The sequence below is a fragment of the Mustela nivalis genome (assembly GCF_964662115.1).
Source record: "Mustela nivalis genome assembly, chromosome: 8".
In the NCBI taxonomy this organism is placed as follows: Eukaryota; Metazoa; Chordata; class Mammalia; order Carnivora; family Mustelidae; genus Mustela; species Mustela nivalis.
In genome coordinates, this window is record NC_139027.1 from 25,187,082 (window position 1) to 25,201,259 (window position 14,178).

The window sequence follows — 14,178 nt, forward strand, 5'->3', positions numbered from 1 at the left end:
AGACTCCTGACTGATCATCGAGCCCCCTATGAGCCTCAGTCCCATGACCCTCAAAATCATAATCTGAGCCAAAATCAAGAGTTGGCCACCCAAGTGACTGAGGCACCCCAGCACTCCCTGACTTAAATTTTAAAAAGATTACGTTGCCAATAGACTCCCAAGAGTAGAGCCAGAAGAGTAAATAGGACCACTATTGAATTACAATAAGCTAGGAGAAAAATGGTGGGAGGCTTGGACCAGGGTGATAGGAAGAGAACTTGTAACAAGTGGTTGGATTATGGTTATATTTGAAGGTTGACCAAACAGATTTATGGATAGACTGTTGCTATCTATATAATGTTGCTCTCTTAAGGGGCTCGTGATATATTGTGGGAGGTAGACACATGAATAGATAAATCTTCTTCACTGAAGAGGAGATAGAATATTTTTAGGGAGATGTACAAATATTTTGTAGGATGATAAAATAGGTGTCTGGAAAGTATACCTGAAAGAAGTGAACCCTAAATGGGAGATTTAAAAAGGTGAAACTTTAAAGAATGTTTGGGAGAAAAGACATTTCAAGAAGAAGCTATAGCATGAACAAAACTCAGGGTAAGAAATGGCAAGGCAGGTAGGGAAAGGTGCTAGTGCAGAAGTGAATTTGAGAATGCTTAGTATGTATAAGAGATGTAGGCAGATCATGGAGGGCCTTAATGTTATATAAAAAGGTTTAAACATTCATCTGTGGCCAATGGGAAGCTACTAAAAGGTTTTACTTTTTTTTTTTTTTTAGATTTTATTTATGTATTTGACAGATAGAGATCACAAGTAGGCAGAGAGGCAGACAGAGAGAGAGAGGGGGTAGCAGGCTCCCTGCCTAGCAGAGAGCCCGATGCGGGGCTCGATCCCAGAACCCTGGGATCATGACCTGAGCCAAAGGCAGAGGCTTTAACCCACTGAGCCACCCAGGCTCCCCTACTAAAGGGTTTTAAATGGAAGAGTTATATGGTAAGATTTTGCTTTTAAGTAGATGACTCAGATGGTTGTATGGGATTACATGTGAAGCAAGGTGGTGGTTTTATTTTAAATCATTAATTAATCTACAAACCTTTAGTGATTGCAAAAGGAAGCATTAAACTAACTTTATTTTCTTTAACAAAAATGAGTTGGAGCAGGTTCATATTAGCAGTATAACTACTAATATGTTATATATGTGTTTCCACACATACAAATCTAAATCCTATACACTAGAACAACTTATGTGGCTTTTTATTCTCAGTTATTAGTTATCAAAAACAAGGATTTAGTTTGTTTATTTTCATTATGTAATGAATATTCACATGATCTTTTTCTCACATTTCATTGAAGAGAGCATTAATTAATAAAGAAGACATTTATAAATCAGGGTTTTTTTTTTTTTTCTAATTTATGTCTATTACCAATACAAATGGTTTCTTTCTCAGTATGGTGAAGAGTATTATCATTGAGAAAAATCAGATGACCTATCTGTTAACTAGCAACAACAACAAAAAGCTCCAAGGTATATTGTATCAGCCAGTTCTAGGCTACAAAAGCTGTTCAGTACTTTGTGCTTTGTGCAGAAAGGTTAGCTGCTATTTAACCTGTCCCAAAGGCATATGTGGTTGTACCATAAACCAAGCATGGCGCCTGCTTGTCTGACCTTAGAAATGAAAGTTTAGGAGAGTTAGTATATATGTGCTACATATTTGCATGTATTCCTTGACTTCCCAGTACCAAAGAAAAGAATCAGTATGAAAATTTGGACTACTGTAACAAAATAAATATGGTAAACATTGGGCCCCTATTATGAATAGGGGCACAGAACAGGTACTCTTTGTATATTATTTTATTTAATCTTTGAGATTCTCAGAACGCTGAGGTTCAAGTTAAGTTCATACTAGTAAGTGGTAGAGCAGGGTGTTTGTCAAGTCGCAGTAGGGATGACTTGAATGAGGAAAGAGAGTGTAGCAGTAATGTACAGGGGCAAGACAGTTCAAACTGCTGCCCTCTTGGACTTCAGGTGCTAGACATAGAGACCTGGATCTTGAGAGGATTTGTTATTTAAAGTGAAGGTAGAGTTGAAATAATCCTCTTAAATCTTTGATTAATCTTAGAAACAGGTAATAAAAGGACATGCTACAATATTATTAGAGTTTAAATATGAAAAGTATCCATCTCATACTGTGTCCTAGCCACCCATTTCCCCTCCCCAGAGGCAGCTGCTATTCTGTTTCTCTGGATCCTTTTTAGGGATAACCTTTATGTATACAAGTGTGCACATGTGTGTATTTAAGTAAATGCTACTGTTCTGAAGCATGCTAATTCCCCTTTGCTCTGTAGCCCTTATTTTTTGCCTCACATCATTAACATGTAGCTGAATATTTCTTAGTATTTCTTAGACATTCCTTAAAGTTTTTTTTTAACTGTGTCATTTTTTAAAAAATGATTTTATTTATTTATTTGACAGACAGAGATCACAAGTAGGCAGAGAGGCAGGCAGAGAGAGAGAGAGAGAGGAGGAAGCAGGTCCCCTGAGGAGCAGAGAGCCCGATGCGGGGCTCGATCCCAGGACCCTGAGATCATGACCTGAGCCGAAGGCAGAGGCTTTAACCCACTGAGCCACCCAGGCGCCCCTTAACTGTGTCATTTTTTTAAGTGTTGTTTTCCTTTCCTCAAGTGTCCTTTCTTTTTATCTTTTCAGATCCTAGCCAATTCACAGCCCACTTTTTCTATAAAGCCTTTTTAACTTTCTTTTGTGCTATACAATCTTTTTTTAAAAATATATTTGTATTGTAAGTGGCCAACCATATTTAATAAGCATCTGGATGATAAAAGCCATATTTATTTTTTTGTCTCCATGCTGTTCTCCCTATATAATGATGTGGATATGTTAGACATTCAGAAAATATTTGCTGGTGATAATAGTGATATGAAATTGCCTCAGGTTAACCTGAATAAAGCATATTTTGAACATAGTCAATCAGTGAATTTCTGTTGCTATTTTAATGTCTGAGTTTTACTAACTGTATTTTTAAGAAAATTTTATGTAAATACCAAAACCCTTCATCTTCTAACACCTTGAATTATTTTTTTGTTTTCACATAGACATCTTATTTTTTCATTATGTATTTTTTCTTTTTGTTTATTTTGTTCTTTCTACCCCCCTCTGTTGCATAGAGAAGCTGCAACCAGTTTTGCAATTTTCCAAGTCACAAACGGATGTCTATAATGACAGTACTAACTTGACATGCCGCAACGGACATCTCCAGTCAGGTGGGTTTAGGTTAACTAACATGTAAAATAATAAAGTTGCATGCGGAGTAGAGTCCTGCATAACCTGATAATGTTGATTTGACTTTTTAATGGTAGATTTGGTTGGTTTTTGTTTTCACAAGGCTAGGTGGAAAATATAGTGTCCCTGTGATTCATGGTGTATAAATATATAATAGATATAACCATTCTCCAAATGCTTTATTTGCTTATTTTGCAACCTCCCATTTTTGGGATTATAAAATATAAAGGTTCATTTTTCTAAATTATTAACATCTTCTTTGGTTTCTGTTGTATTTTTACCATTTGTTACTTTTTTCATGCATACCTATACCAAGTTTTTATGAAGTCATGTTTTTTAAGGCAGAAATTTCTTTCTTTTTTTTAAAGATTTTATTTCTTTGATGGAGAGAGAAGAATAAAATGGGGAGGGAGAGCAGCCGGCAGATAGAGAGGGAGAAGCAGGCTCCCTGCTCGGGAGGGAGCCCAATGTGGGGCTTCATCCGAGGACCCTGGGATCATGAGCTGAACCGAAGGCACTCACTTAACCAACTGAGCCACCCAGGTGCCCCAATGCAGAAATTTTAATTCCTCTTTGTTATATATCAATTTTAATTGCACAGCAATTTTCATGTATACCACGCATGATTGCTTTACCATAGCACCTGTTAGGAAAAAAAAAATTTTTTTTTTAGATTTTTATTTATTTGAAAGAGAGAGAAGATGAGCAGGGAATGGGAGAGGGAGAAGCAGACTCCCTGTTGAGCAGGGAGCTCGATCCTGGGATTTTGGGATCATGCCCTGAGCCAAAGGCAGACACCCAACCAACTGAGCCACCCAGGCTCCCCCTGTTAGGGAAAATTTGAAGCTGAGTTCACATAGTGAGGAGAAACATTAGAATACTACTTTAGTATATGTGCTGCTTGAAGGGGGCACACATTAGAATGCTTTTAATTTACTGTGGGTTAAATTTGTTTTCCATGACTTTTGGGTATCAACTCTTAACAGAGAAGATCACATGCTTTTTTGGTTTTGCTTAGGTGCAGGGGATATCTTCATTTCCTAAATTCTCTGACATCTTGGCTAGTTTTATTGATGATTTTTTCAGCCTTCGTTTCACATTCAGGGCTTAAATTTTATTAAAGTAAATATTGCTTTGTTCAATTTGTAACACAAAAACCTTAGTTTAGACTATAAGACACCTGCCTTCTTTATTCATTTGTAATACAAAACTTTCAAGACTTTAATAGAGAAGAATTATGGTAAGTGGATTTCTATGGACTGGAGACAATAGGTCATCAAATCTTTCCCTTCTGGTTTTACCTCTTAGGAAGTTCTTTGATTTGTTGTTCAAGTACAGAGCCCCATGCCATTGACTATATTTCTTTTCTTAATCCTTCCTGTACATGATTTAAAACACCATTTCTATAAATGAAACAAGATGGGATTGGGAGGGAGACAAACCATAAGAGACTCTTAATCTCACAAAACAAACTGAGGGTTGCTGGGGGGAGGGGGGGAGGGGGAGGGTGGTGGGGTTATGGACATTGGGGAAGGTATGTGCTATGGTGAGTGCTGTGAAGTGTGTAAACCTGGCGATTCTCAGACCTGTACCCCTGGGGCTAATAATACATTATATGTTTATAAAAAATTTAAAAACACCATTTCTATTATAGAAATAAATATTTTTGCCTGTATCTCTTAGCATAGATATGAAGAGCTGATATTTGCATAAGGAACTTTTTTAAAATGTAATAATGCACCACATGTAAATAATTAACTTTCCAACATATAAATTTGAGATCCTAATAATCCTGCCAAGGTAAATAGCAAAAATTTCTTAGCCCTGAGGAGCTGGTATGCCTTTGCTTTGTTATCTTGCTTATCTTCCACTTCATTCCACATAATGAGATCTCATGGTTTTGTTTTGCCCTTCAAAACTTTCTCTTCCTGGGACCTATGTTAAAAAAAATCAACCTATTTTATTTTATTTTTTGGTATAACCTCCTCTCTATTCCTGGATATTTCTTTTTTTTTTCCCCTCCTATTATGTTAACGTATCTTATTTTAAATCTCTAGTAACCATCTGTTCTATTCTGTTTTCTTGTTGGGGGGCAGCATACTGAACAGCACAGCTAATTTTTGCAGTACTGGTTATTGATACCCATTGAGCCCTAGTCAGTGAGCTGGCTTACCTGGGCCTGTTTTCACAAATGTCACCCACCCACTTCTGGAATATTCTGTGATATTTCACTAGATGAGTTACTTCATCTCTCCTAGGAAATAGTTACACCGATGTCCACTTACTACTTTAGTGGTATCTACAGTGTCCAGTTTTCAACTCAAAATTACTAGACATGTAAAGAATTAAGAAAGTGTGGCCATTATTCAAGAAAAGAATTTGTCACTAGAAGCTCACCCTTGACTGGGCCCAGATGTTGATGTAGCAAAGACTTCAAAACAACTATTATAAATAAGTTCAAAGAATTAAAAGAAAATAGGGCATCAGTTAACAAACCTGCAATCTTAGCACATAACGTAAACTATACAATAAAAAGAATGGAAATTCCAAAGTTGAAAAGTACAATTGTTGAAATAAAAACACTTACTAGGTAACCTCAACAGCAGATTGGAGATGTCAAATGGAAGCTTCAGTGACCTTGAGCTAGATCAATAGAAATTGCAGTAAGGGATGGAGTGCAAATGAGTACAAGAAAACTTTTGGCTATGATGGAATCATTTCATATCTGGATATTAGTGGCTATTTCATCTTTAAATTCATCTTTATAAACTCATCAGATTGACCTGTTTAAATGGATACATTTTATTATTCGTGGATTATACCTTAAAGAGTTGATGAAAAAAATAAATGCTGAGAGGCTTTTAAAGGAAAATAGTATTCCTCTTCCCATCTCTTTTTTCACTTCCTGCCTTCATCCCTAGGCTGGCTCCTTGTGCAGTGTCTAACTCTTCTTGCTATTTTTTCTTTTGTTTCCTACTGTGTTTCCTACTGTGTTTCCAGATATTATGCTTATATTGCTATTACTGATTGAATAGTTTTTGATATGTATTGACTTCTTATTCAACTAAAAAGAGGTTTAATTCTTATGCCAACATTACCCTTCATCTCCTGATACATAAATATCACTAGTTTTAGTTATGCTGAAAAATCAAATTTAACATTATAATGACTTAGCATTATTTACCCGGAGCCAAATAGTATATTCTAATTACGCTTTTTTTTTTTTTTTAGTTTTTCCTTCCCACAGATTCCTTCTTTCTGTTTGCTTTTTAACCAAAAGACTTTCTTTAGTAGTTCTTTCAATGAAAGTTTGTAGATGGCAAACTTTCTTAGTCTTTCTAATGTCTGAAATACCTTCATTCTTATGTGACAGGTTACCAGGATATAAAATTAATAAAGGTTAACACTTTTTCTTCCTACAGCATTTTGAACATACTCCATTGCCTACTGACTTTTGTTATTTTTAATGAAAAGTCTCCTATCATTCTCAGTTCACATGGAAATTCCTGTTCACTTACAGTCTCAGGACTGTATGTTTACTATCTGAAGAAATTCTTTTCTACTTTCCTTTTTTTCTTCTGAAATGAATGATCTTTATCTTCAGCCTAGATAGATTTTTGCTCTTTTTCATGTCTTTGCCTTTGCTTATTGTTAGTCCCTTTTCTGGACTCCTTTCTTGCTTTGTCTTCTAGGGTTGCCATCCACTAGTTCCTTGAACATATGGTTCAGAACTTTACGTTTATTTATGGGGGAAAAGTCTTGATCATCTTGCTCTGCTCTGAAGTTCTCTTCCTTTGACTTTCCTTAAAACACCTTAAGGGATTTGGTGATGAACACAAAAATAAAGTTTTTGTCTTTTCTCTAGGCTATTCTAATTTGCTTATTGATTTAACATTTGTTTTTACTGTAAACACTTATTAGTAGACTTATGTTTGTTATGGAGTATATACAAATATTCGAAACAGTGGTATTTTTGAACATTTGAAAGCCTATAGTTTATGTAGAAGTACAGTATACGTAGGTCAACTTTTAGGATTAATTGATGATGTTTCATTTGTGTTTATATATATATAGCACATAGAATACTTGGCATATTACAGCCCACATCTTTATACCATTTAAATTAAAAATGGATTGTTTCTAGAAACTCTTTTGATGGACATAGACTGTGGAATTTCATACTATTTTAAAGTTTTAAAAGTTTGGAACCACGGTAATGCAGTGCTTTCCCCCAGCTCTGTAACAATATAACTCTAATGCCTTCACTGCATTTTGTTTCTTGAATATTTGGTGACTTCATTTGGGAATCTTTTTATATCCTCCTCCTGTCCCCACAAATAAAAGTGTTTCATCTTATTACAAATACATATTCCTTATAAGAAAATTAGAATATACATCAGGAAAAGGAAAAGTGAAAAAAAAATTAACCATAATCTTGTCTACCAGGTGATAATCCCAATGAACATCATAATTGAAATCTTATTTTGAAATATTGCTAATGTAAAAAAAAATAGTATTAGCTTAGTTTTACAAATTTGTATCCATCTTTATTTTATAATGTTTAACCACAGTTTTCTAACTGGCATGATTTTACTTTTTCCTTGATAGAAAGTGGAGCTGTTCCAAAAAGAAAAGATCCCTTAACACACACTAGTAATTCACTTCCTCGTTCGAAAACTGTTATGAAGACTGGATCCACAGGTCTGTCAGGCCACCACAGAGCACCTAGTTGTAGTGGCTTATCCATGGTTTCTGGAGTGAGACAGGGACCTGGTCCTGCAGCTGGAACTCATAAGGTATTTGAAGACCGTAATGTTAATTGCTGTGCTTCTACAAATAGAAGATTTTGAACATGCTATGCTTGCTGAAGACTATTGCAAGTACTTTATAATATCTTGGAGAGCTGCTAAGTTTCTACAAAATTGATTGTAGTTTTCTTTTTTTTTTAAATCTACAAGGACAACTTGATATTAAAAAGCAAATCTTATTTTAATTTCCTTTGGACCTAATTAGGTATTTTGTAGTAAGTTGTTCATCTCATCTATTTTATATAATATGTATAATTTAAAATTTATTATTCTCTTAATTATTTAAATTTGTGTAAATGTTTTATAATATTAAACATAGTTTTGTTATAATTCTAGCAATCAAAATTATATGACTGAATTGTCATAGGGCCTTTTTATTTTATGGTACCTAAATCTCTATGGATGTAAACACACTTCATGCCAAATGTAGTTTTGTAGTGAATACCATTTTACCCTGGAGGGAATACACAGTTTCGAGTTTTTTTTATCCTTTTTCCTATTTTTAAACTTCTAATTCTGTGAACTTGAAGAGTAATTCACTTATGAAAAGTGCTAATATTAGGTCATATTTTTACATTACAATTTTGTGTCCTTTAAGAGTACACCAAAAACAAATAGAACAAATAAACCTTCTACCCCTACAACTGCTGCTCGTAAAAAGAAAGACTTGAAGAACTTTAGGAATGTGGACAGCAACCTTGCTAATCTTATAATGAACGAAATTGTAGACAAGTAAGTTTTGCCATCTAAAGTGTTTTATTTAATAGTTTTTAGTTTTGAATTTATTTATATAATATATCATGGATAAAATACATAATACTTTATTTAATGTACATGTTTAATTTTATGATGGTTTTCAGTTATTATAAATGTAGAAAGCCATTATTTTATTGATTTAATTGTAATTTCACAGTTAATATAAAAATAATTTTATTTCATAGAGTTTAGACTTCATATTATAATAGCTGAAGCATATTTTGCTGTGAAGCTAACTGAAATTCTGTTTCTTAGTGGAACAGCTGTTAAATTTGATGATATAGCTGGGCAAGAGTTGGCTAAACAAGCCTTGCAAGAAATTGTTATTCTTCCTTCTCTGAGGCCTGAGGTAGGTTCTCATAGTACCATTTTCCTATAACATCATTCACTACTGAATCCATATTAGCAGTAAAGAAATGTGTGGGCTGTGCTAGAATGATTAATTCATGAAACAGATTTGATGCTTTTAAAAGAAAAAAATTAGCAGTTGATGTTATTGTAGGAGAGAAGACTGACTATACTGTAGTCATTGAATGATTATTATATATATTATAACATATATTAAATGTGTTATATATAATACATACAATATAATATATAATAATGTAAATAAATAAATATATATATATAAAACCAAGAATGGTTATTGTAGGAGAGAAGAATGTTTATAAAGATTCCTAGTAACCAATCCATTTTTAACATTTGGAGGGAGAAGTAGGTGACATAAAATAATTTTACATCAAGGTAAGAGGGATTTAAAATTAAGAGACAGAAATCATACTGGAGAAAAGGGAAGTTAAGATAAAATTATTACGTTTAAGGACCATTTTTTTCTTATAATAGTTGAAATACAGTGTTACATGAGTTTCAGATGTACAACATAGTGATTTGACAATTCTGTACAGTGAGCTATGTTCACTATGATAAGTATAATTACCATCTGTCACCACTCTGTGTTATTGCAGTATTATTATCTGTAGTTCCCATGCTGTACTTTCCATCCCTATGACTTATTTGTAACTGGAAGCTTGTATCTCTTAATTCCCTTCACTTATTTTGTTCATCCCCAACCCCTTCATCTCTGGAACCACCAGTTTGCTCTGTTTTTATGATTATGTTTCTGTTTGTTTGTTTGTTTGTTTGCATCATAACAAGAACAACAAAATTAATGTGAGGTGAAGGATGTGTTAAGCCTATTGTGAATATTTTGCAGTTTATGTATCAAATCTTACTGTACACATTAAAATGACACAATCTTATGTCAGTTATATTTCAAAACTGGAAAATTTTTAAAACCAAAAACTGGTACAGTAATCAAGAAAATGTGTCTTTGTGGAAAGAATAGACAAATAGATCAATAGAACAGAATAGAGAGCCCAGAAGTACAGAGATACAAATGCTATCATTTGACAAAGGCACAAAAGCAATTTGATGGAGAAAGGATAGTGTTTTCCACAAATGGTGCTGAAACAAGTAGACATCTGTGTGCAAAAAAATTCTAGACATGTACTTTACACCTTTCACAAAAGTTAATTCAAAATTGGTCACAGACCTAAATGTAAAAGGGCTAACTATAAAACTCCTGCATTATAAAATAGGAGAAAATCTAGGTGATCTTTGGTGTGAGGATGGCTTATTAGATATCACACCAAAAACATAATCCTTGAAAGAAAAAATTGTTAAAGTTCATGAAAAATTGTTAAGTTAAAGTTCATGAAACTTTTCTTTGAAAGACAGAAAGAGAATGAAAAGACAAGCCACAGACAAGGGGGAAATCTTTGCAAAACATTAACATTTGGTAAAGACTGGTATCCAAAAATATACAAAGAACTTTCAAAAAATTGAATAAGGAAAAAATGACCCAATTAAAATGTGGGCAAATATCTGAATAGATACCTTACTAAAGAAGATAACACAGATGACAAGCAATTGAAAAAAAAATGATGTTCAACATCATTCATCATTAGGGAACTGCAAGTTAAACAACAGTAAGATTTTACCGCAAACTTACCAAAATGGCTAAAATCCAAAACACTCTCAGCACCAAGTAAGGGTGAGGATGTGGAGCCATGGGACTCTGATTCATTGCTGAGGGAAAAGCAAAATGCTACAGCTGCTTTAGAAGACAGTTTGACACTTTCTTAAAAAACTGAACATACTGTTACCATGCTACACAGCAATTATGTTCTTTAATATTTACCAAAATGAGTAAAAAATGTATCCCCATATAAAAAAACCTACACACCGATGTTTATAGCAACTTTATTTGTAATTTCCCAAACTCAGAAACCACTGAGTTACTCTTCAGTAGATAAATGGGTAAACTTGGTATATCTATATGATGAAATACTATTCAGCACCAAAAAGAAATGAACTATTGGGGCACCTGGGTGGCTCAGTGGGTTAAGCCTCTGCCTTCAGCTCAGGTCATGATCTCAGGGTCCTGGGATCAAGCCCCGCATCGGGCTCTCTGCTCGGCAGGGAGCCTGCTTCTCCCTCTCTCTCTCTACCTGCCTCTCTGTCTACTTGTGATCCCTGTCTCTCAAATAAATAAATAAAATCTTTAAAAAAAAAAAAAAGAAAGAAATGAACTATCAAGCTTTAGAGATGTACAGAGGAACCTTAAATGCCTGTTGTTAAAGAAACCAATCAGCAACAGCTAATAACTCTATGATCCCAACTGTATGTCATTCTGGAATGGCAAAACTCTGGAGAAAGTAAAAAGATCAGTGGTTCCCCCATGGGGAAGACGGAAGGATGAACAGATGGAGCACAGGGGATTCTTTAGGGCAGTGAAACTATTCTGTATGGTTCTGGAATGATGGAGACATGATACGAATTGTAAACCCTAATGAAAACTATGGACTTCAGTTAATAATATCAATGTTAGTTTATCAGTTGTAATAAATGTACCACACTAAGGTAAGATGTTAGTATTAGAGGAAATTGAGGATGTAAGGAGTTATGTGGGAACACTGTACTTTCCATTCAATTATCTGTAAATCTGATACCACTCAAAAATATATTTTTAAAAACTTGAATATGAGCCATTTCATCTGGTTCAACTTAAAAATATGTATACCTTCACTATTAAGCAAAGTGTTATCAATCTTGTGCTTGATTCCCTGCCACCCCTGGTGTCTCTGAGTCTATAGACCCTGGTTTAATTTCTCTAAAGAACAAAACTTCTGTTTCCTTTGTCTGTGGAAGAGGAGTACTTTCCTGAGTGATCTTGGTATAGGGGACAGGCACGTGATTTGAATTATTCTTCATAGAAACTTTCAACCAGTTCCTCTGTTTTTGGTTGCCTGCCTTCCTGCTGCTTTCTCTGATACGTCATGCCTCCACCTCCTGAGCTTTTGCAGGATTTTTGTTCACATCTGCTTGCTGTTTGTATCCTCCATATCCCTTCACAAGCAGAGCTTGGGTTTTAGCTCCCTCAGATCTGCTAAATAATTTACCACACAAAAATGTATTGTGTCTTCTGTTGTCTCCTCCCTCTTTTTATTTTGAAGATTTATATTTTCTATATTCATTTACTGTTATTTTGGTGAGATTTCCAAAGGAAGTAGAGAAGCATACCTATGATCAGAATGTCATGTTTAACCAGTTTGCTTTCATTTTCAGTGAGATTTTTAAAAATTTTTTCTTCTGTTTTTAATAATTACACCAATTTATTGATTATGTGTTCTCTTTAGCGCTCTGACGAGTTCTGTTTGGGAGGATGCTACAGAAAATTGGTGCTTTTTAGATGACACTACTTAAAATATCTGGAAAGAAATGTCTCCAGAATCATAGTTATAAACTAAACTGTATGTTTTTAGTTGTTCACAGGGCTTAGGGCTCCTGCCAGAGGATTGTTACTGTTTGGTCCACCTGGAAATGGGAAGACAATGCTGGTAAGAATTCTTTTAAAATTTGAGTGTTCTTTTTCCTTTTCTTTTTTTTTTTCAAGATTTATTTATTTGAGAGAGAGAGAACACAAGCCCAAGTTGCAGCGGGGTGGGGAGTGGGCAGAAGAGGGACAAGTAGACTCCCTGCTGAGCAAGGAACCCAATGCGGGGCTCAGTCCCAGGACCCCAGGATCATGACGCAAGCTACGAGCAGATGCTTAACCAATTGAGCCACCCAGGAGCCCCTTGAATGTTCTATTTAGATAATCAGAAATAGTAATATGAAAAAAGAAACTTTGTCCCTGAGTTGATTATTTTTATGATTTGCTTTTTGCTACAGTACAGTTCTCTTAAGTTTTTAAACATTTTTTTTTTTTAAAGATTTTATTTATTTATCAGAGAGAGGGAGAGAGCAAGCACAGGCAGACAGAATGGCAAGCAGAGGCAGAGGGAGAAGCAGGCTCCCTGCCCGCTGGGATCATGACCTGAGCCGAAGGCAGCTGCTTAACCAACTGAGCCACCCAGGCGTCCCTAAACATGTTTTTAATGAAGAAATATATGAAAAACCAAATGTTATCTTCAGTAGTATGTTTTGGGCTGGTTAAATTTAACAGTATATTTTTCATTATTTACCCAAGTTAAATAATATTTTTACTTCAGAAGAGCTTACCTTACTATATTGGGTATCATTCTAACCCATTTTTTTGTTTGTTTTTTTGTTTGTTTGTTTCTTGTTTCTTTCACTATCTTAACAGCGTTATTTAACTAATCACATAATATACTTTATTCTTTCCTTCTTTCTTTTTTTTTTTTAAATATAATTGACATATAACAGATTTTTTTCCAATATCCTTTTGCCCAAGTTTTTACTGGGATCTGGATACCTCTTTCTCCTACACAGCTCTTCTAGAGGGGAAAAGTAAAGAAGAAAAGAGTTTAGCTGTTTTTCTTCCAACAGTTGTCTTTCTATAATTAAGAAAAGCATAATACCCTTTTTTAAAGCTCTCCTTATCTATTCCTCCTTAGAAAAAATAAAGAAAATGGAAAGAAGCAAAGCTCTTCCTAGACCTTTTCCTCTTTGCTGAGAAGGAAACATTGATTGCCACATGTCAGGAATTGTGTTATAGTTTATATTTTTGGAAAATCTTTGCTAGTGTTTAAATTGATCAAATGTGGTTATCTTTTTAAAGGAAGACATTGAAACTAATGTAAATATTTGTCCTTATCATTTTTAAGGCTAAAGCAGTAGCTGCAGAATCCAATGCAACCTTCTTTAATATAAGTGCTGCAAGTTTAACTTCAAAATATGTGAGTGTTTTTTCTAATACTGTCATGTTTTATGCTACTGTCTAAATGTTACTAAGTATAAATGCTAATAACATTACACAATGATATTTTTGGGTTTTATATCTATATTTAGAGATGATGA

The 14,178-nt window shown here is 34.4% G+C and overlaps 1 protein-coding gene across 7 annotated transcripts in view; it reads left to right on the top strand.

Moving 5' to 3' along the window:
• SPAST (spastin) overlaps positions 1 to 14,178 on the top strand; it is a 55,232-nt gene that overhangs the window by 23,479 nt on the left and 17,575 nt on the right. For 4 of the 7 annotated variants that reach the window (XM_082745278.1, XM_082745279.1, XM_082745276.1 and 1 more), the window contains 6 exons: positions 3,178 to 3,273; positions 7,901 to 8,088; positions 8,699 to 8,832; positions 9,112 to 9,205; positions 12,681 to 12,755; positions 13,986 to 14,057. In XM_082745278.1, coding sequence (XP_082601404.1) covers positions 3,178 to 3,273; positions 7,901 to 8,088; positions 8,699 to 8,832; positions 9,112 to 9,205; positions 12,681 to 12,755; positions 13,986 to 14,057 — 659 coding nt within the window. The remainder of the gene's footprint in view (positions 1 to 3,177; positions 3,274 to 7,900; positions 8,089 to 8,698; positions 8,833 to 9,111; positions 9,206 to 12,680; positions 12,756 to 13,985; positions 14,058 to 14,178) is intronic. The other 3 variants (XM_082745282.1, XM_082745281.1, XM_082745280.1) reach the window with 1 other exon arrangement.